Source organism: Priapulus caudatus, unplaced genomic scaffold (assembly GCF_000485595.1).
Source record: "Priapulus caudatus unplaced genomic scaffold, Priapulus_caudatus-5.0.1 Scaffold343, whole genome shotgun sequence".
In the NCBI taxonomy this organism is placed as follows: Eukaryota; Metazoa; Priapulida; class Priapulimorpha; order Priapulimorphida; family Priapulidae; genus Priapulus; species Priapulus caudatus.
Genome location: NW_014577404.1, coordinates 105,849 through 129,600, shown reverse-complemented (window position 1 = coordinate 129,600; position 23,752 = coordinate 105,849). Strand labels below are relative to the sequence as shown.

General features: G+C 43.0%; 1 protein-coding gene across 4 annotated transcripts in view; it reads right to left on the bottom strand.

Annotated features, from left to right (window-relative positions):
* The window catches only part of LOC106809295 (cyclin-dependent kinase-like 1), a 39,256-nt gene that overhangs the window by 9,278 nt on the left and 6,226 nt on the right, over window positions 1-23,752 (bottom strand). For 3 of the 4 annotated variants that reach the window (XM_014812332.1, XM_014812331.1, XM_014812333.1), the window contains exons 3-7: window positions 14,109-14,252; window positions 10,990-11,111; window positions 7,777-7,849; window positions 1,950-2,040; window positions 1,309-1,509 (exon numbers count right to left, since the gene is read on the bottom strand). In XM_014812332.1, the coding sequence (XP_014667818.1) occupies window positions 1,309-1,509; window positions 1,950-2,040; window positions 7,777-7,849; window positions 10,990-11,111; window positions 14,109-14,252 (631 nt within the window). The remainder of the gene's footprint in view (window positions 1-1,308; window positions 1,510-1,949; window positions 2,041-7,776; window positions 7,850-10,989; window positions 11,112-14,108; window positions 14,253-23,752) is intronic. The other variant, XM_014812334.1, reaches the window with a different exon arrangement.

The following is a 23,752-nucleotide window of genomic DNA, read 5'->3' as shown; positions in this document are numbered from 1 at the left end:
AATGGCTTCTCAGCAGACGCGGTTGCTGACCAAAATAACTCCCACTACCCTCCACAATTGCCGCCACTGGACAACAGCGGTCGATCGCTGCCATTAAATATCGCAGCCACATTGACCGCGCCCTTGCCTCATAGATTAATGCGAAGTCATAATCTATGTGTTGATCTAACGCCGTGCGACGTTGGGTGATGTCTGCTTTGCCATGCGTTTTCGCTTTCAGGTATGTTAATGAAGACCTAGTCATGGCGTTCACCCTGCTTGCAGTTGTATCCAACATATATATGCCGCTAAGGTGACAACGTAAGGAAACGGTATTAACTGTTATATTGTGATTTCTCGAATGGTCGAAATACTCAAATATGATTTTCAAATATACTCAAATATTTCAAATATACTCAAATATATTTTTACATCTGTTTTATTTATATTATTTTTATTCTTATGTTTGTTAATGAACATTGACGTTGAATAATGACAGAGCATGGGTCATTTGGCTGAGTAGACTTTGGATTCATAAGCTAGAACAATTCACGATGAATTTTGTAGCTGCATAGATTGTTAGTGTTTAGTATCAAGTCTATTTCTGGGCGTGAATAGAAAAATAGATGGTCATCACCATGTAGTCTGGCTCGGGAATGCTGCAGACCGTTAGAAGAACTGATCTTAGGCGCGAAGATCTTGATTGTGCCTAGGTTCATTTTACCTGCAATGTACGAACATGTACACGCCAAATGCTTCGAGCGCCCGAATGTCTCCCTCCCATCCTCTCTCTATCACCTTTCTCTCTACTCTTTCTCGCTCTCTCCCTTGCCTCTCTCTTTCTCTCTTCTCTTCTCTTCGCCCTCTCTCTTATACCATGCGCCGCATGCACGCACGCACGCAAACATGGCAGGAAACACGACACGTGTGGTTACTGTCTATCTCCATCTATATCTAAATTACATTTATTTCCCCCATCTCTTTCCATCTCTCTCTCTCTCTCTCTCTTCTACCCTACCTCTCCTCATCCTCTCTCTCTCTACTCATCTCATCACTCACTCACTCACTCACTCACTCACTCACTCACTCACTCACTCACTCACTCACTCACTCACTCACTCACTCACTCACACACTCACACACTCACACACTCACACACTCACACACTCACTCACTCACTCACTCACTCACACACTCACTCACTCACTCACTCACTCACTCACTCACTCACTCACTCACTCACTCACTCTCACTCACCCAAAGGCACGCACGCACGCACGCACTCACTAATTTACTCACTTACTCATTGGACAGTTATCTGGTTAGTACCTAATGTTTTCCTAATCAGATAGAGTTGGTCAACATCGGACTTCCCGGGCCAGAGCGGTTGACCAGTGAGCAGTTCCGCAAACACGCAGCCGATAGCCCACACGTCGACCGGTGGACCGTACTGCGTCTCACCGACGAGAAGCTCAGGTCCCCGGTACCATCGTGTGGCTACGTAATCCGTGTAGTCAGCGGAAGGACCAGCTGTAAGGCCACACACAACGTTTCACGTACTGCGTATGATCAGTAACAGGTCAGCCGCACACGCATGAATAAAAATAATAATATGTTTGCCCATAACCTATTAACACAACATTAAAGGTGTGGTTTTCCGATTGGCAGTTAAACTCTGGCAGGCCAAAACCTCGCTGATTGGGTGGTTTCCTCGGCTTTACGCAGGAAAACGACAAAGGACAGTTTAACAACCACGCCTGCTCTAACAGGGCATGCTGCGATTTCTGGAAATCATATCGAATAAGCCCATCCAGGGTTAATCCGCCGAACCACATTCACGAGAAAAGCGGAGAGAAAAGCTCCTACAAAACTAGATAAGGAAAAATCGTCCATCTATATCATCATTATCTATTTTTATATCTATCATTCTAATATAATTTTAGGTTCCCGTGTAAACAACGAGGGCTCACTTAGAATGCGCGCGAAGCCAAAGTCACACAGCTTGATAACGCCATTCCTCGTGATGAGAATGTTCTCTGGCTTCACATCACGATGAATGCACTGCGGAAATAAACACACACACGTAATTATTACACGCGGTGTTTACATACGTTTTATACACACACACAAACCTATAACGTGTAAGGTTATAACGTATAACGTTCGTGAGGCGCAAATCCTTAACGTGAATCATGTTTTCCTATATCCACCACATATTGTTGCCTGATGCAGGGGCTACGGTCCCCGACGGGGTGGGGAGGCGAAAGGCTACTTAAAACTTTTGTTCAAATTTGAAGGTCTGTAATCGTTACGTTTAGACTTTACGTTTTTTATCAGGATTTATTTGCGATATCTACCTACGACTCCTGAAATATTGTATTATATGATGTACAGGTAAATCAGCTCTTCATCTTGCTGATCGTTTTCACACGCTACTACGACAGGTACAGCACTACAGGTGACGAGCGAGTGTAATTATCTCCGCCAAGGACGTTGTTTTCGCCCCTGTTAGTTTGTTGGTTTGTTGGTTTGTCTGTCAACAGGATATCTCAAAAAGTTACGGACGGATTTTGATGAAATTTTCTGGACGGGTTGGTCTTGGGCCAACAACCAATCGATTAGATTTTGGTGGTGATCCGGTTCCAGATCTGGATCCGGGGGTTTAAAAGAAAAATTACAATTTTTTTTGTGGGGAACACTTCAGACTTTTTTTCTAATTTCTGAAAATTTCATCAAACTATATTCGGTGTACCAGCAAGATGGGGGGCACTGTTACGCTGTGGCGGAGGCTTGCTATCTCCGATTGCTCTCCAACAAGTAATCGATATTTTTCCTAACATGGGTGAGCTGATTACGCTCCTTATCAGGAAGATGCATTACCACCTACCGTTAGAGCTTACAGGTTATTGTAATAGCAACACGCACGCTAGGAAGCTAATGCGTCTCCCGGTGGCCATAAAAGACAGAGTCAGGATGTGGCGCGTGTACTCATGCGCCCGCGTCTATTTACTCTCCCGCGCGCACGTGTACGCACGTGTGTATGCCCGCACGCAATGTATGTACGCGCAGGCGTGTAGTGCACGTACGCGTGTGTGTGTACGCACGCGCGTACTTGCACGCGCGCTAATGCGTGCGCGTACGCCTTACAATCTGCTCAAAATCCACGTTTCAAAATTCGTAACAGAATGCTGCACATTTACTACGAGTACATACATTTTACTAATTACGGCGATTGAACGCGCCTCGTTTGCCAGTAAAAACCGCACTCGCTCTTTTAAAATATTGTGTGAGAGCGAATTTTCGTTTCGTATTTCAGATAATAATGTGTGTGCGAGCGTGCGTGTGCGTGCGTGCGTGTGTTACATTAGATGTGTCTGTGAGGCGATTATGCATGTAACGGATAAGTGCGGGGTTTGTGGCGGAAACCGACGAATTTTGAGTTATTATTCGACATCCATTAATGGATCTTCTATTTGCTGCTAGTAAGCTTTACAGTAAAAGCTTTCCGCTGTAGGAGCGTAGCGTAAAAGCTTCGCCACACACAATCATATCGCGCGACGCGCATGTGTATGTGCTTGCGTGTGTGTGGGTGGTGCGCCCACAGGCACTTGGGACAGAGTCAGTAAAAACTGAAAATAATATGAACGCACATTCACAAATACTACCGTACGGTGTACCTCTCAATTACTGTTCCACTGTTGTGTACCTGCATGTATATCAACTTTCCTTCATAAAAACTAACGCCGAACGCTCCCGCACTCGCCGCTGCGAGTGTGCTGTGTCGCTATGATAATGATAATAACATATAATATCAGGAGTCTATCAATAGATTGATAGATTCCTGATAATATCAAGAGCGTATAAAGAAGGAGAGCGTACAACGGTGAAATCCTGAAACCATGTTGCAGTATTAGTCGAATTAATAAACTTTCCCCGTTTTATTTTGACGATTCTTTGCAGTATTATTAATCAGCTGTCCTACCTTGTTAATATAAAATAAACCGCATGTCCCTACGATGCCTCTACGCTGAGATAATGAGCGGTGAAAATCTGGTATTTTCGCCGAAAACCGACTCCATATCAGTCAGTACTGCGACTGTCTCTCGTTTTGTGCACTGTATGTTGCTTCCGGTCGCCGCTGTGTAGCGCTGACTCGATACGTTATTACTACAGCGTTACTACATCCAGCGTAAGGGGCGGGTCATCACCATGGCGATATATAACAAGACGTTTTTGTGGAGTAATGGCTGCGTCAATGACTGGAAATGCGAGAAAAGATAGTAGAAGGAAAATAAATTTCATTGTCAATGAATGACGGAAACACGCGAGGTTTCCCGAGGAGCGTTCGGCATTCGTTTTTATGAAGGAAAGTTGATATACAGTGACACAACAGTGGAACTGTTATTGAGAGATATATCTCAAATAACATCTCTCGTGCTGTATAAATATGTGTATTTATATATTATATCAGTGAATAATAATAGACACGTGCAAGGGAGGACGGATGAACCGGCGGACGGACAGGCAGATAGACAGACGGGTGGCGAGTGCATGGACTGACGGAAAAATGAGAGAATGAGTGGAGAGAATTGACGGTAGAAATTAACATATATAAACGTATGCACGAGGGCGTGTGTATTTACCGTACTGCGATGCAGCTCTGCGATCATTTACATCATAAAGACAGTTTATCTGAAGCGCGCGTGTAAAGCTCAGGTACAGAGTTAGGGCGAATGCCGTCCAATCATAGTTAGTAGAGGGACCACCTACTAACTATGGTCCAATGTAAGCGACGTGAACCCAGTGAAGACACTAATCAATATACCGACCAGCCAAGATGGATACGCTTTACAAATGACACTCGGTGTTTACCCACCTGCCACGACAGCAATGACCACAAGGAATAACAGACACGCAACTGCTATACAACTCACGTATTTCACACGCATTAATAATGATGTGGAGGGCGGTACCGCCGGGGCCGTAAGAATTAACGATACATAATCGCAAGGGATCTGTCACGTATAATATATGATATTTTCTTTGGGCATTATTGAGGCGCATAGTCATGCATTTATTCGGCCGAGGTGACGGAGTACACTATGACTCGCTGCTCATCGCACAATCTAGGTACGATCTATATGTATTCAATACAACCGAATACAGTTAGCGTGCATTCTATGACTTACACAGGTAGAGCCATAATATGTCTCTCTACTTTTATTATACATATTATCATTAATAGATGATCTACAACCCCTGATATTATCAAGAGCTAATATAACACCATTATTATCTCTGATAGTATACGATTATTAGTATGATTAGCCCTTGATATTATTAATGTTATACACGCAGGGCGGCTCAAATGCCCTTAATTTATTATAAATATGAACAATATTACAACAATAATCCCCACTTTTATATTACATATTATCAATACTACACACGTAACGTAATCAAACGCCTCGATCTACACTGTATATTTTAAATTTTATACAAGCAGAGCAATCAAATAGCGTACTGCATATTTACCAGGCATAAATTACCAGGCATAAATTACCAGGCAATATTACCAGGAGTAAATTCACATGTTAATGTGCGCGTGTACGTCAGCAGATTCTTTATAGCTTTCCATTAAAGGGACTACGTCACGAATTTTCTATAATAAAATTTGTAAAAAAAAAATTGCCATTTTTTTACATTAAAAGTAAGAACTAACGTTACTAAATATATCCTCAAACTCTCACCTGATAAAAATGTTTTTACGTTGGTTAAATTTGCAAAAATCTAGACGATTTGGTAATTTCTGTTGTCTAACACTATTCCCCCAGTACTGTTCAGATACTGGCGTCTCTCTGTTTTTCACCGGCAAATTAGGGCATATAAAAAAGGTATATAATCATAAAAAGTAAACAGAAACACTAATTGTATTTTCATACATTTTAGTTTGTACAAATAACACACAAATGTACTACTTGATGGTGCTAGAAATTCGTGACGTAATCACTTTAAAACACGCGCCGCGGAATGCGAGAATAGCTTTTGATGGTGTATTATTTTTACGCAAATATCATGGGATAATTAACGTCGAAAATAATCGTCACATTAGGAAGATTTGAACCTATATAGCACTATAGTATTAAACTGTATTTTCTGCCTCTTCACTGCCTAGAACGATTTATACGATAATGTACAATGTAATGTATACGTGTAGTCAATGCATATACGACATAACCGCGGATTGATTAAAAAAAGCAGCACGAATCTAGTTGTATGAGCATGGGATCGGGGGTCATCCGAGGTTTATCAGGTCTGAAATGCGGGCATCATCGCCAAAGCTCGCGTCTAATAATATACGTAATAATAATAATAATAAATATAATAATAATAATAAGTATAATATACTACATACAGTATTCCCCGAGGCCTCAAGTGAATGTGCATCATGTTCATTGCCGGAAACGATGGAAAGTGTGGTATAAGTGCTGCAGGTACCCCCGCCCTGGGTAAACGGGAATATACCTTGACGACTATTTTGCTTATATCTTTGACTTTTTTCTTAAAATGCCTGAAATTTGTAGTGTTTTCGCGACTAAGGTAATTGCCATATCAAATGAATCCGGATTTTAGTTTTTAATGCATTTTTTAATACATAAACAAGCATACTATCTCTCACGAATCTCATTAAACCACTCTGCAACCAGCTAGTATGCTTGAGAAACTGTTTGCTATAACGCTGTGTGTTACCTGTTGTGGTTTCTATAATTGTTAGTTTAATACACTTATGGAGTTCTTTTTTATACATGCAAAAGTGGTGGCGATGGCCCACATAGCATTACACAAGTATCGTAACATTGACACAGTTTAATTATATTATTAACTAAACCGCATCGGAACGCTGCAGACAGCTCCAGTTTTTTTAAATTTCTCACTGCTTTTCAATTATGCGCATTGCTAGAAAATAACTCATTCGCATTGCTCGGAAATACTAAATTAATCCAACTATTTGAGATAGAGCCTAAAATTATCTATGGCATCCCGATCATATTACACAGTTACGTAAAACTACAACCGCAAACCCTGGTTTGGAACAGATTTATATTACTTTTCATTGATATATGTAACAGTTTCTAAAATGCTAGCTTGCAATTTCAACTGCAGCCTATTGCTTTGGCTACCTTGAAAATTGAACGTGTAATGCTGTGGCCATTCTTTTGTCAATATCTGGCTGGAAAATATATTTATGAATCAATGGATTTCTATAAATAGAAAGCACTGTTGAGAGTGAACACAACATGCAGCTACCTTAGACTTACACGTTATATAAGCCGGCGTGGAGACGTTACCTGGCTTCACACAGGCTACCACAGCCTAATCCCATTTGCTATAAACTTGATCAATTTTCTACCATGCACTTTGGTTCAATAACATGCTGTGATTAACATGATGGCTTCATCATTGGAGTGGTTGAATCCCACTCGCTTGATTGAAGACATCAACCAGGGATATTTACAATTACGTTTAAATAAGTTAGTACCGTAACACCCATTTAGGAATCGGGACAATTAATACACGGGAAAACCGGAAGCCAATTTATACGCAGAGAATCCAGTGCAAAGAATTAGGGGCGAAGAGCGGTGATGAAGAAAGATTATTCCCATGGTTTCGACGGGTACCACTCCCGAATACTAAGGTTATGAAGATGTTCGGCTTAGATGGACAGCACTCATGAATATTGGCGTTATGTAGACCAAACGGTCAGCTTAGACAGGCACTATAGTTAAGAATACTTACGTTATGCTGGTGGCAGAAACTAATGGCGTGAATGACTTGCCAAATATACTTCTTCGTCAGAACCTCTGGCACCCTAGCAGGAAAATAGGAGCAAGCTAATTACGCGAGGAAACAGGTGTAACAACTACAGATGCGGCTCGTTACGGTAGGAAAAAAAGTCCACCTACTAGCTGTGTGTTACTACAAGAACGCAAAAAAATTACCAACTAGGTTCCATACGAGAATAAATACGTAGTTTTTCATATCTTAATTGTAGATCACGTCTACTTTGAGCGAGATACATTTCTACGTGAGACTCTATGAGTCACTAGGAGACTAGTAGGATTATTACGTATTCCAAATGCTAAAGCATGAAAGTGCTGTAATGCACACCTCTGCGTTCATCGAGTGGATCAACTGGTGATCATATATATCTTCACCAAGTCATCACACAGACACAAGAACCACATGCACTAATTGTCTCTATCCTGCCAGTCCCACAGCATAGCTACCACACAGACACTAAACAGCATCACCAATTATCTCCCCATCCCCCCCCCGCGTACATCCCCCACCACACAGATACATCACATCAAGAGCTCATAATGCTCAATCTCTATTATGAGCTCTTGATCACATCACCACCCCACCTACTATCTCCCCTCCCCCTATACAGCCTTTACACAACCATGTCACAACACCATCCACTCATTATCTCCTTCTTCCGCATGTACAGCCACTACACAGCCATGTCACAGCACCACCAACCCATTGTCTCCTTCTTCCCCATGCGCAGCCACTACACCGCATGTCACAGCACCACCCACCCATTATCCCCCTCCCCAGCAGAGCTGCCGAAGAGGCACGACACAGCATCATACACCCAGCCACCCACTAACCCTCCTTCCTTGCATATAGCCATATCAATTATACGTGTAAACAAGCTGCGTACTTCGATGTCGATATTTAATCAAAGTGAACGTGCTTAATTAAAAAGCACAGCGTCACTACCTGGTCATATGATATAGATGTGCAAGCAGTCGAACTGCACTTAGAATGCCTGGCCACTTAATTGCACTCAGAACATGGTGTCCTATTCCCCACAGCGGACAATACGATATTGCCAGTACTTGTATGACTACCCATTACTGTCACCAATAAACAAGAGGAAACAGCGAGTCACTGCGACGACATGCTTAGTCTTGGTCAATTCCTAGCCGGGCGTTCTTTTAATGCCACAGGGAGATAACCGCGACCTTATTACGATATAGGCCCTACTGTATACGTACGCCACATTTTTCGCGTACAGATATTTTCGCGAATTCAGATTTGACGGACAATTTCGCGAATGGTTAATTTCGCGGTCGGTGAATTATGAATTATCGGTATTATTCGGTATGAATTATTCGCATGTTGTTATTTTCGCGGTCGGGAACGCGTTCGCGAAATTCGCGTAAATTAAACCACCGCGAAATATACAGCGTATACAGTAGTAGTTTATATATTAGTCTGTAGAGGTGGACAAACATCTTGAACAATCACACGTATTATGTTTGTGAACAAACTAGTCTAGTCTACATTATTCTCACAATATTTCTGCTGCCGACATCTATTTTAGATTTGTGTTAACACGTTCCCTGTAAAAAGTTGTATTTCTAAAATTATGAAGAAAATAATTTTTCGATGACTTTTCGATAATTTCATTATTTTTAGTATAATAAATCCATATATTTTCCATTGTATGGCTAGACATACACACAGACAGATATGGTTTGATTGCCGCTGGCCCGAGACATATATAGAGCCCGTAGAATTATAACATGGTTGTATTTTAATAATTATATCTAATATCAAGTCTTTGGGAAATCTGGCACGATTCGAATAAGCTAGATGATCAATATATTATGCATGGACTCCCTTTGCTTCTTCTTCAGCTATCCCCCGGAGCACCAGTCGGCAGCAGATCATTACCGAGAAAGCCAGCAGCATAACATAACATTTACAGACGTGTGATGCTTGTCGGGTTGTCGGTCGCCTACACATTGGTGGTAGCCATTACGCGAGTGTGTACGCATGTATGTGCTCGCACACGCACACATGCACGAACACGCCAGATTTCTTCGCACACTCGTTGCATGATATGCTTTCCCTCTCCGCATATGTAGTTATGAATTTATCTGTCATTTTACGCGCGACTAGTCGTCCTTTCGCATCTCAAAATTTGCAAACGAAACACACCCGTGCGCGCAACATTCTACAAGACGCCAAGCCTGCTCATTGAGCCAAGTACTCTTCCCAGAGATACGATAATAACACACACAATGGGATGCAGGTCTCTGCGCAAGGGTCGGGTACTACTCCCAGACGAATCAGAAAACGGAAAAGATAAAGAATAAGAAGAAGACGACGACGACGAAAAACGACAAAAGGGACGACTAACTACAGTTTTACCTTCGCCAGCTATATCCGAAGCTGTATGACACATCCATGCTGCACAGTGTGTGCACACTGTGTGACTATGTGTGACTAGGTCGATTCAGAGCAGGGGCGTGCGACAATTAATCAGAGCACACAATTAAGACCCTGTGCAGTGTTCCATGCCGCTAGCGCTGTTTTTCTCATCACCTTACCTATTAGCGCGATGCGTGCATTTGACACACGCATGTAAGCGATTGCGAGATAAACATCTGCGCAGGGAAATAGCAGATACAAGATCTCAAGTTTCAAGCTCTTAGTGCGAGTGGCAGCTAGGCTTCTCATATTTAGGCTTGGGTCAGATGATAGTTGTGACTTGTGGGCATTACAGTAATGTGTTATGATGTTATCGGTACCTTATCTGTCATTATGTACCATGTCTTCCCTGTCATATTGATATATATAGTCTAAACTGCTTTTGGAGTCATACGTACTTTTTTCTCTGCAGTTGGGTTACACATATGCGATGATAGTTCATTGGGTGTATTGGTGTGTGAGTGGTAGTGATGATGGGCCAGTGGGATGGGAAATAGATGGATCGGGGTGATTTATCACAAGATACTTTTATCGCACAATTATAGCGTACAATTAACACACTACTGGCACAATAAAGACACCGATAGCACACTACTGCCACAATTAAGACACCTATAGCATACAACTAACACACTACTGGCACAATAAAGACACATATAGCACACAACTGACACAATTATATAGCACGCAGTTAAGGCACCAATAGCATAATAAGATACCTACCCTCTCTGATACCTATCGAGTTCGTTTAGCAATGTCTGCTCGCAGTATTCAAACACAAGGTGGAGTCGCCGCTTCCGCCGAAAGACTTCTAATAAATTCACTAAGTTTATGTGTTTCAGTTGCTGAAAACAATAAGAGAAAAACATATACAAGTGAATGAATACATAACGATTCTGTTAAACGATTCTAAAACTGCGTAAAACGCGTTTCTTCTCGAAGAGAATATTTACCACAGCAATCACTTTAGTTACCGTGACGCCCAGTCACCCAGCCAACCCTTAAACCTTTTTGGTTCTCACAATGTTTTAACGTAGTTGACTGTTCATAAATTAATATAAGAAAATAGAGAAGGTAAATTTGCAGGAAGGAAAAGATCGGGGAAATGAAGGAGGGGGAATGTTAGAAGCATAGAGAAGGAAGAAGTTCGGAGCGGAAGCTAGAAAGTGAAAGAGCTGGACGACTTACTACTCTATTTCCAACCTACAATTTACTACAACCTACAACTGCAATTGTCCATAAACGTTGCGGAAAAGTTACTCGCCCACTGGGGAAATTACCGTGTAAGATTAGTCGTTATTTGTAGTCGATAAGCAGCTAGAATACACGTAGTAATGGGAACGGGCACAGGTGGTACAATAAGACGGACCCGTGGAACTGAACGATTATTTAAAAAGACATCAGTTCCTGCGGCTCTGTAGGCCTGCACCGTATACGAATCAATGTTTGGTTAGACGTAGAGACATTACTCATTTAACAGAGTGACATCGACTTAAGTATGTAATCCGATATAACCATTAATTTCGGTGCCACTGCGAAGTTGTGATCCCCTTAGCATAAACCGAGGTATAGACAGACATCCGTTCATGAGTGTAGTAACTATCATGTTCTTTCACCATTGAATGAAGCTGCATTTTGACTGCTGCTTTTTCATAAAATGAACACGTACAAATTTATGACTCGCATTAAAAATCATTCCTCAAAACGCTCGTACACTATAGCTAGACCGTTAATCTTAGTACTTACTCGAGCATGTATTTCCGGTACAGCCGGATCATGTGAAGAACACGACAGAATCTCACAATATTGAAGGTAATCGCGACCGACCGACCGACCGACCGACCGACCGACCGACCGACCGACCGACCGACCGACCGACCGACCGACCGACCGACCGACCGACCGACCGACCGACCGACCGACCGACCGACCGACCGACCGACCGACCGACCGACCGACCGACCGACCGACCGACCGACCGACCGACTGACTGACTGCCTGACTGACTGAGTGCCTGACTGGATTGCTGTCCGACCGACCAACCGACCGACCGACTCGCGGAGTGACTGACTGCCTGCCTTACTGGATTGCTGGCTGACTGTGCGACTGACTGATTGACTGACTGGATTGCTGGCAGGCTGACTGCCTGGCAGGCCTATTTACACGATGCGTCCTAGTCTAGGACGTACGTCCAAAACGCACCGTGTATGACAATGCAAACGCAATGTCAGAAGAAATTTGAACATCCGTCCTGTGCATCCGATATCGCAAGGGTCATAAAAGCGTGTCGTACCGCATAGTTTACACGGTGCGTTTTAGACGTATGCGTCTGACGTACGTCAAAGGCGTACGTCTAGGACGCATCGTCTAAATAGGCCTTCATGATGGCCGCCACATGTGTTATTATCTACTCTTGATATTATCACTAGCTTACAAATACATGTAGCTATATACGGATGACTTTATTACTTATTGAATACCCAGATGAGAGACCGGATACCAGAGAAGAGTCGCTTGAGAGGTGTTGATCCTGCCCGCTAAGCGCGGATCTTGCGCGCAGTTCCGCGGCAAGGCGCACGCGACCGCGGGAACGTCCTACGAAAGTATCACGCGCTGGCAGCTATTGATCCGTGCGCCAAATCGAAAGGCCGGCGCACGGATCAATTGCTGCCAGCAAACAGTCTCGAATTTTAGCGGGTCTAATTCACTAGCAAACATATATGCACACGCCATCGCGCAAGCCTAATAGCGATGTTTCACGTGACGTCATAGATCAGGTCACGTGTATTTGTTATGTGTTGTGGTTGGCAGAAGCGAAGCGTGCTGCTTGACATTTACAGATGAATGAACACATGTTCTGATAGAAAGCGCTGTTTATGTAGTGCACGTACACGTGCGTGCTGCGTGCGTGCGTGCGTGTGCACGTACACGTGCGTGCATGCGTGCGTGCGTGCGTGTGCACGTACACGTGCGTGCATGCGTGCGTGTGAACTTACACGTGCGTGCGTGCGTGCGTGCGTGGGCACGTACACGTGCGTGCATGCGTGCGTGAATGCGTGCGTGCGTGCGTGCATGCGTGCGTGCGCGCTTGTGCATGTGAACGTATACGTGCGTGCGTGCGTGTGCACGTACACGTGCGTGCATGAGTGTGCGTGCGCACGTACACGTGCGTGCGTGCGTGAGTGTGTGCATGCGCGCGCGCGTGTGCACGTACATGTGCGTGCGTGCGTCCGTGTGTGTGCACGTACACGTGCGTGCAAGCATGCGTGCGTGCGCACGTACACGTGCGTGCATGAGTGTGTGTGTGCACGTACACGTGCGTGCATGCGTGCGTGCGCACGTACACGTGCGTGCATGAGTGTGTGTGTGCACGTACACGTGCGTGCATGCGTGCGTGCGTGCGCTTGTATCGAACAATATCACGCATCTCATTGCTACCAACCGTTAAACTCCGCATGTGCGCATATAACGTCAATGATAAACATGTGTAACGAACTTGCCTTTTTGCCGACAAGACGTTATCCCGGGCCTGATGTTCGGACCGGGTACAATTCCTTGACAGGAACGACCACTGGACTAACGGAATCCACACGCAACTCATAAGACGCAAAGACAACGTAACGGTGTTCACACCGGGGCTTTTATTACACACTTGACCATCAGGCTAGCGGCAGATAAAACACACCCCGTGATCATACGTGACTTTGTGCTGAAGGCCCGAATACAGTAGTGAGCAGTGCTTAGCTAATCGGCTACACTCTACATGATCAGCTAGCAGGGCGGGCAAGCCACCAGCAGCTAGAGATCAGTGGGAGGGTGAAAGCTTCATTGCTAATGCTCACCACGCGGCGTGTTCCTCGTCTTGCGTTCTGTGTTCTGTAGTCAGAAAGGAGCCAGCAAGCGGCGTGATCCTCGTCCTGCGCTGTGTATCCTGGAGTCAGGAAGGAGGCAGCAAGCGGCGTGATCCTCGTTCTGCGCTGTGTATCCTGGAGTCAAGGAGAAGGCAGCAAGCGGCATAATCCTCGTCCTGCGTAGACGTCTGACTGAGCTCCGCTACACCCTACATGCTCAGCTAGCAGGGCGGACAAGCCACCAGCAGCTAGAGAGCAGTGAGAGGGTGCGAGCTTCCCTGACTGAGCCGAGCTGGCTCCGCGCTGTGTATCCTTGCGTCAGGAAGGGGGCAGCAAGCGGCGTGATCCTCGTCCTGCGCTGTGTATCCTTGCGTAGACTTCTGACCGAGCTCCGCTACACCCTACATGGTCAGCTAGCAGGATGGACAAGCCACCAGCAGCTAGAGAGCAGTAGGAGGGTGCGAGCTTCCCTGACTGAGCCAAGATGGCTCTGTGTTGCTTTGGAGCTGGACGCCGCAGCTTATATACAGCCGTGGGACACCACGTGGTCACTGTCATGTCATGACCTGCAGGTGTCCCGTCCAATTAAACTATAGGTCAAGTGGTGCAGCATGGTTTTCCTTTCCAATCCGCTGCTAGCCCACGTGGCTACGAAGCCGTACGTCTTCAAGGTTGAAGTAATGCTGACGCATGCTATAGTGTATGTTGTACAGCGGGTCGAATTCGCTACACATGAAACATCGCTATTGCATGAGAATCACTGAAGAACTGCTCCGTCAATCACGCGAAACGCAAGAGAAATTCAACGACGGCAAAATATACAGCTGTGCCTGCATAGATCCCAAATCCCATTGGTTGATACAAATCACGTACCTCAAACTCCTGTTTATGGTGCATTGTGACCCTAACCCTAACCCTAACCCTATAAACCCAAAAAAATTATTTGTTGTTATTAAATTGTTGTAAATAAATCATGTAAATATGGATAAACATAGAAAAATACAGAAAACAGGAAAATAATGAAAAAACAGATGGGGTTCGATCCAACGACATTTCAGCCGTGTCGTCTCTGCTCTAGGCGTTCAGCTATTGAGGCATTGGGTTTTTGTGTTATGAATCTGCCTTGACAACACTATGGCGTCATTGAGGAGTTTGAGGCACGTGATTTGTATCAACCAATGGGAATTCTGAGGGCCACGTCACCGAGTAAACATCGTAAGTGGCATGCGGTGGGCGTAGGCATTGAGGTAATTAGGGTTATTTAAGTTTTATTATAGTTTTTCGTGCGCTTTTAAATGCCAACAATTTTCAACGATGCTACGATAACATGCTTACCAGCAAACGCTGCGTCAAGTCAGTCACTGTTGCCCACGAATTCAGATTAGACGAATTCCCATGTGAAATTCCCATATGTAATTCCCTGTTTTGTATTAAATTGCCAGTAGGGGAAGCGTGCCGCTGCATATAAGAACTCAAACCTTCGGTTTGCACAAGGACGGGCCGTCCGGGGGCACCACTAGTCAAGTAATAAAATATATATTGTACACATGCAGTTTACACGAACGTAGCTGCACATGACAGTAGCAATACTTGGGCCTGCAATAGTAGCGAATAGAGATGATAGCCGGTTGAGTAACACGAGATGGGAAGCTGGCTGAATAGAGCACGGGTCTCTACACTGTAAAGTATCGGCGATACGTTCTATGCCACGTTGGCTAAATGACTCATCTGGTCAAGTGTCATCTGCGCAGTTTTCAAAGAGCGAAGAGCGAGAAAGATGCTTGCTCGTTTGGTTACCGAATTTGGTGATGATGTGGGAAAACTACGTCTCGTGAAGGAAACAGAGACGACATGTTTTGCGAGCTCATATATAAGAGCGAGCGCGCGTGTCGATAAGGAGGGAGATAAATAGTAGAGTATTTGAGAGAGTAGAGAGTAGACAGCATGATCTAATCGGTCGAGTATAGTTGTGCGGCTATAGTGATCTTGTGTTAGAAGCGCTATTGTTTTTAATTGGTTCGGAGAAAGAACCTTGCGCTTGAAATATTGCCAAAGTAATTATTATTGCGCGTAATTTCTGTCTTACTGTCTTATTCTTGAGCGTTTACAGCTTAAGTATAAACCTAGTGAATTCACCTGTGTAGTTTTGGTTTCCCAACTACAGTATGTAGATAACTGAGTATTGTAAATATATGTATGAACATGAATTATAGATGTAAGCCGTTTATACTAACCATTGGGTGAATTAATAACGTGTATTGTATATATATATATATTACTACGAAATTAGCTTATATGCGAATTTCTTACTTGCAACTCCAAAAATAATTGGCCAGTTTTTTGTTATTTGTTTTTTGTCTATCACATTGGCAAAGTTGGACGTCAGACATCAAACGCGGTGGGGTAAAGGACAGATTTCCAACAATTTTGGAAAAAATTGGTCAACTTTGGTCTGGTGGACAAAGTGAGTAAGATTTTGTCTCAGTGCTCAATTACCATTTTCATGAATTTATTGAAAGAACCATGAAATCTACTCTCAGTTCACATTTACGCACTAGATTTATTCACTATAATATATAATATATATATACATATATATATATATACATATATATATATACATATATATATATACATATATATATATTATATTATATATATATATATATATCGTAAAAACTATTTATTACGTAAATTATATTTCTAAGATTTATTATGTTCACACATTTGATAAAAGCTCGCATCAAATATAGCGGCGATATATCTCGATATAGAATTTGTTTTCTATATGAACATCCCGTCGAAAAAATGTTTAGACAAACATTTCAACCTTAGCACACAATGGAGCTGCAATCTAATTAAAACTGTGGAACAGCAGACTGATAGTGCGAAACACAAATATTGACGTAAAATTCACAAATAATCGTGTTTCATACACCATATGTAATTTTGAATCATAGCGGAATGACAACACAATAGAGTCTGATTTGCATATGTACACACGTGATTACCTACAACCACGGCTGCTCGCGGAAATTACTGCATTACTGTGGAAACAAATCAACATTAATCGACTGCGCCATGGAAACGAATCAACACCGAATAAACAGTGAAAATCGTTTCAAGAACACACACGAACTTTATAGCCATACGCTTGACGTAACCAATCAGACAGTAATGCGCGCATTCACACGCACGCACGCACGCAAACACGCACGCACGCACGCACGCAAACACGCATGCACGCACGCACGCAAACACGCATGCACGCACGCATACACACACGCCCTCTCCCATTCTCACTTTGATTTGTTCCTACAAATTAAGTGTGCGTGGAACGGGTGATACAGGCGCACCATTACATGCAGTACCGGCACGGAAACGATTACATGCTAGACTTAAGCTATTGAATGGTTTCAGGTAAAAACTGGGATTAATACGTAGAGACCTGGAATACAGCAAGTGTATTAGAATCCGAGAGTAAGATAGATCAAACAAAAACGACAGCGACGGAAAGTGACAGAGAAGGGGAAAGAACAAGAAAGGAAAGATCGAGTCAGCAAATGTTAGAAAAAGAGAGCGGGAGATCGAGGGAGAGGGAGAGATATCCACCAACACTATGCGCTGTGTATGTACAGCTCACCAAGACTTACTCTACTGGCTTCATTCACATGACCGAATACCCATTACACATCAATCATGTATTCGCATGGGTTAGTTTGGTTATTGTAAGGTAATGGCTTGCGTCGGAGAAATCGGCGAACATGACAAAGGGCCGAGTGGATCTTTGTATCACTCACTAGTGGCATGCGGTTATATAGCATTACCAGTATAGCAATACATTATTGATCACATGTGCCTCCTCGTGATTGAATGTTCAATCGATTATATTTCGTATTTCTATTCATCCAGATAAATGCCTCGTTTGCCGTCCATCTAAAATGGCGCACCTAGCCGGCCACACTGAAACGATTTCTCCGTATTTTTCGTTTACGTTCGACAAATTACAATCGACAATCGACAAAAGTACACGGCGGCCATTTAATTTCGCTGATCGCTTAATCGATTTTTTCTTAATGTGGTCATTACGACATAGAATTGTGGAATAGATCTGCGGTGCGTGTGGAATGCGCTACGTGGCTTCAATACCAAATTCACATCTTCATTTATTATACAAGAATCTATCTATACTATAATTTGACTAATCTTGTGTGTCAGTGTGTGTTTGTTTGATCTCGATGTGCTCCGTCATTTGTCACTCAATCGCGGTAACTAAAGATATATTCAGAATAACCACGTCTATGAGATGGTTCTGGCTGAGACAAAAATTTAAAAAAGTTAAAAAGTAAAAAAAATAATTTAAAAGTCAAAATTCTATCATCACGTACGTGGGAATTATTTCGCGTGTCTTGCCCGTCGCCGTAGCGTAGTCGGTAGGAGCTCGGTTTCATAACACGAGATTCCGGATTCGAATCTCAGCTGGAGAAAAAATTTTCTCCTTTACTTTTTTACTCTTTAGTATCTACTTCTGCCACTTCAGCGTTAATTTCAAAATGTAAAAAATAAATTTTTGCTACATTCATTAAAATTTAAAAAAAGTTGAAAGTAAATTTTAAAATTGCTATTTTTTTACTATTATTATTATCTACTACTATTATTATTTATTATTATTTTCATGTTCTTTATATTATTTATATTATTTTTTATTGTTTGGGATTGGATGGGATGGAATGGGATGGAGTCGACTGCGATGGGATCGGATCGGATCCCATAAGATGGCATCGGATGGGATGGGATGAGATGGGACAGAAGACGATGGAATGGGATGGGATGGCATGACATGGCATAGCATGGCATGACATGCGATGAATGGATGGATGGAGGGATGGCTGGCTGGATGGATGAATGGATGGATGGATGCATGCATGGATAGATACATAGATAGATAGATAGATAGATAGATAGATAGATTTTGCGGTATTTTCCTTTCAACCAAGTGGTCACCAACTGAGCTCTTTTTCCCCTGCTCACTTATAGAATTGCGCTCTTTGTTTCTTCCCAAAATGTTTTTTTGTTTCTGTTTTCTTTTCAGTTGCAACTTCAACTGTGTCACTTACATGAAGTTTATATTTTAAGGCACGATTTGGTCGTTCTACGGGTATTAGTCTGCTAGTATATATAAAGTTGTTCAGCCGAATTAGTTCGTACTCGCATAACTAGAGAGCTCCACAGCCTAGAGGAAAACTAAAGATATTTTCAGAATCAGCACGTCTGGGAGGTGGTTCTGGCTGAAACAAACATTTAAGAAAGTTAAAAAGGGAAAAATTGATAAAAATTCTATTCATCAATAGATGGCGGTGCGTACATATTAAAACATCACGTACGTGTAAATCCATGGTGTATACCCTTAACGGCGCAGTGGCATAATCGCTAGAACATCCGTATCCTACACCGGGATTCCGAGTTCGAGTCCCAGCTGGGGAAATTATTTTCCCTTTTTTAATTTTTTACTCTTTAATTTTAATTTTTTTTTCAATGTTTTTTATCTTTTGATTTCTTATTGTTGTTATTGTTTGGGATGGGATGGCATGGCATGGGATGGCATGGGATGGCATGCGATGGGATGGGATGGGATGGCATGGCATGGGATGGGATGGGATGCAGTGCGATGGAATGGGATGAGATGGGATGGGATGGCATGGCATGGGATGGCATGGCATGGGATGTCATGACATGGCATGGGATGGGGTGGGATGGGATATGGGATGGGATGGGATGGGATGGGATGCGGTGCGATGGGATGGGATGGCACGAAATGGGATGGATGGATGCATGGATGGATGCATGAATGGATGCATGGATAGATAGATAGTTAGATTTTTTTGGGTATTTTCCTTTCAACCAAGCGGTCACCAACTGAGTAACGCCACTGATTTCCCCGGGCAACGCCGGGTATCCCGCTAGTTAATTTATAAAGTAATTAGTTTCTGTCTTACTCTAGGCACACAACATGCGCGTGTGTATGCGTGTGGACGTGTATGGGCGTGCGTGTGGATGTATGTGCGCGTGCGTGCGTGCGTGTGTTCATGCGTGTTCGAGCGTGAAGCGACAGCACCCACTTTTAAAACGCACGCACGCATACACTATAGATTCCCACCACTCGCTGTGGCACTTAGTCTCCTGTTATAAATGAGCGGAGTGTTTTTTATACACGATAAATAGTGTTTCTTAAGTCTACGAAGTATTAATAAAACAGAAACCACATAAACGTGAACATTTGGAAGCACCTCCATAAAGATGCTTGGTAACGTCAGTAATGTCACGATGACAGATTAGAGTAATTTTTACAATTTATTCCTTTTCTCAAAGGTATAACATATAATTAGAATAAATTGCTACGTCAATTATTTTTTTACCAGACGGCAATAAGAGATGAGAATTCAAGAACAGGTACTGACATGACATATTCACGCAACTGTGGCCAAATAATGTCCTTTACTAATATGATATATTAAAGGATACCCAATCATAACTCGGTAACGTAACTGGACACGCATAAAGTGAAACCAAATTAAGGATCACCGTTCATACTAATACTACATGTGTGACTGAGTGTGGGAATAATTGCGTGTGAGTGCTACCTGTCCATGAGCGTGCGCGCGTACCTATTGTGACTGGGCGTACGTGACGTCTATATGAGTGTATGCATACCTGCCCGTAAGTGTAAGCGCGTACATATCGTTACTTAATTGCGCACCTGCTTATGAGTGAACATGCACACTAGGCGTGTAGGTGGACGCATTACGTATGAGTGCAATTAGGTATACGTGCCTGTGTCTGTGCGATTGTGTGTGCGCGTGTGTAATGAAAACATTAATAGAATACAATACTCTAATCCATATACTCATGTGTGTATGTGTGTGCTTGCGTGTGTGCACGAGTGCTTAATTGTCTGTCTGTGTTGGGGATGGGGTATACGCACTCATAAGTGCATGCGCGCGCTTGTGCATATGCGTGCAAGCGCATGTACGTGAATATACTACGTTTTTGCCTAGTGAAGCAATTTATGCATAATTCTCCACCGTCGTTACAAGTCTAAAGGTAAGACTTGCAGAAATATGCAAAAAAAAAGAATCTGATATGTGCAAATTGAATCGTGCACGTGTCATGGTCAACTTGCAGCATTGGTCTCCCTAGTTTTCCATTTTTAAGCAATTCCTATTTGTAAAAAGTATAAACCGGGGTGTAAAATTTTATCCTTTTAAACCCCACTTATTAGGAAAGCGTTTATTCTCATAGTATTGATATGGTATGTGTATATCTTGTGCTGAGATTACTTAATTCTTTTCATTTCCGACACTATGCTAGCACGTGATTTACTCATTTACGAAATATCTTCATTGACCATATATTACGTGGGAAGATAGTCGGCTTTAATACATTAACCCTGAAATAATCTTTTTGGCTAGTGAATCGTAATTGATCCGAATTTTATAATGAATGAAATTTACCTGTGGTATTTAATATGCTATCAACGATTAATTCCGAATAGGTACAAACTTCACATGCATATAACTGATAGAAACCACCATACGAGTGCATACTATGACTCATATAGGCTGGAAAAATCCACGCAATACACCATTAAGACGAGCTTCAAAAAGTCCGTGTCTATTAAAATACTGTCCTATCGTTATTATCGTTAGTGTCATTTGACCTACAAAATACGCACTAAAGAATGAACACAGTGTGTAGTTTTTTTACTCAGATATCACAGATACTGAACGCTGATCGTGGAGATTTCATTTGAACGCATAGTCATTATTTCGTGGATTGAAAACAACGACTAAAATGACATCACACTATCTGTGAATTCTATACCAGCATTCGGACATTTCGATTGACATTTTGACATCCACATTCAAGCGCTTGCTGCCTGAGTTCCTCATACCATAACTAGTCATATCACCTCACCCTCTCCTTTATCCTTCTTATATGCACATAACCTTACGATACTGTATATCTAGGATGTACACTAGTGATCACGATACGCGTTGAACATTAGCATATAACTAGCATGTGGAATCGAGAGGGAGAAAAAGAGACAGACAGGGAGACTGAGAGAGAAAGAGACAGAAAGAAAGAGGTAGGGTGAGAGAGGGGAGAAAGTGAGGGAGGATAGGGAGGAAGGCGGGAGGGAGCGAAGGAGGGAGGGGGAGAGAGGGAGGGAGGTATAAAGCAAAGGAGAGTGAGAGAGGGGAAGAGAAGGAGAGATTGGGGGGGCAGAGAGGCGGGTGCAGTGGGTAGGCTGCACCCCAAAAGCCTACACAGCCAATATGTTTGCAACACGTCAGCGTCTAACATAAGTACATATGTATGTAATGTATCTGTGCAGCATCCATCTCTTCATCTTGCATATTTACGACGTAGCATGCTAGTAGCGCTCATAGGGTGTATGCCCCCCAGGGTACTGCCGGAACGTACCCTGGGTACGGTTCGGTATACCGGAACGTACCCTGGTCACTATTTGATATGGTTAGGATAAGGGTTAAAGGGTTAGGGTTAGGATTAGGGTTAGGGTTAGGGTTAGGGTTAGGGAGTAGGCGTAGGCGACTCCCTAGACTCGTTAGTGGAGTAGGTGAGGTACGGTCCGGCATATTAGATAGTACCAGGGTACGTTCCGGTATACCGGACTGTACACAGGGTACGTTCCGGCAGTACCCCGGGGGACATAGACCCTCTCAACACTAGTAGCATCAAAGGTAACTTCCAATCTTCACGTCGCCACTAATTGCTAAATTCAATAACCATATCTGTTGTTGACAGAGTCTAATTATTTTCCACCTCAGTGCGTTATTGATTAGTGCATGTATTTGAATAAATCATACAGTAGTAGAAGGAATGGTCAGTTATAAACAGGCCAAAATACCTGGCATTCGCTGTATCCATACCTTATGGCGTTATGCAATGGAGTAAGCATGAAATTCAGTTACTCGGCTAGATATAACAACATTAGCTGGTTTGCATTAATGCTACCTGAAAATGCTTTAGTATCCAAACATAAATGCTGCCACGCTTGCTGGCCCTCCAACCAGGGGTGTAGCTACGGGGGGGGCCGTGGGGGCACGTGCCCCCCCCCACAAATTTGCTGTGCCCCCCCAGGTGCCCCCCCACTGAAAATTCATGCTTGATAAAAAAAAATTTGAATTCAAAGAAATGCCGTTAGAACAGTATAATACAATGAAAGAAGGTTCGAACCACATCTCAATAAAATTATATATTGTGCCCCCCACGAGAATGTAAGGCCCCCCAGTGCCCCCCCCCCCTCGCTGAAAAAATCCTAGCTACGCCACTGGCGCGCACACGCGCATATAGACGCGCACACACGCGCACACGCGCATATAGTCTATAGTGTAGTCTGCGTACTAGTGCTGAACTGGGAGGGGGGGGGGAGAATTACAATACTATCATAATGACCAATGTTACTGTCATAGTCTTATGCTAAACCTTCTATAACACATATAGTTTAACAGAGTGATTCCACATTTAGGCTCTATATGAAACTAGACCACTCGGAGAGCACAGACCTCCGCCAAGGCAGCTGAATTCTCTCACTGTGAAAATTTTTATTTATT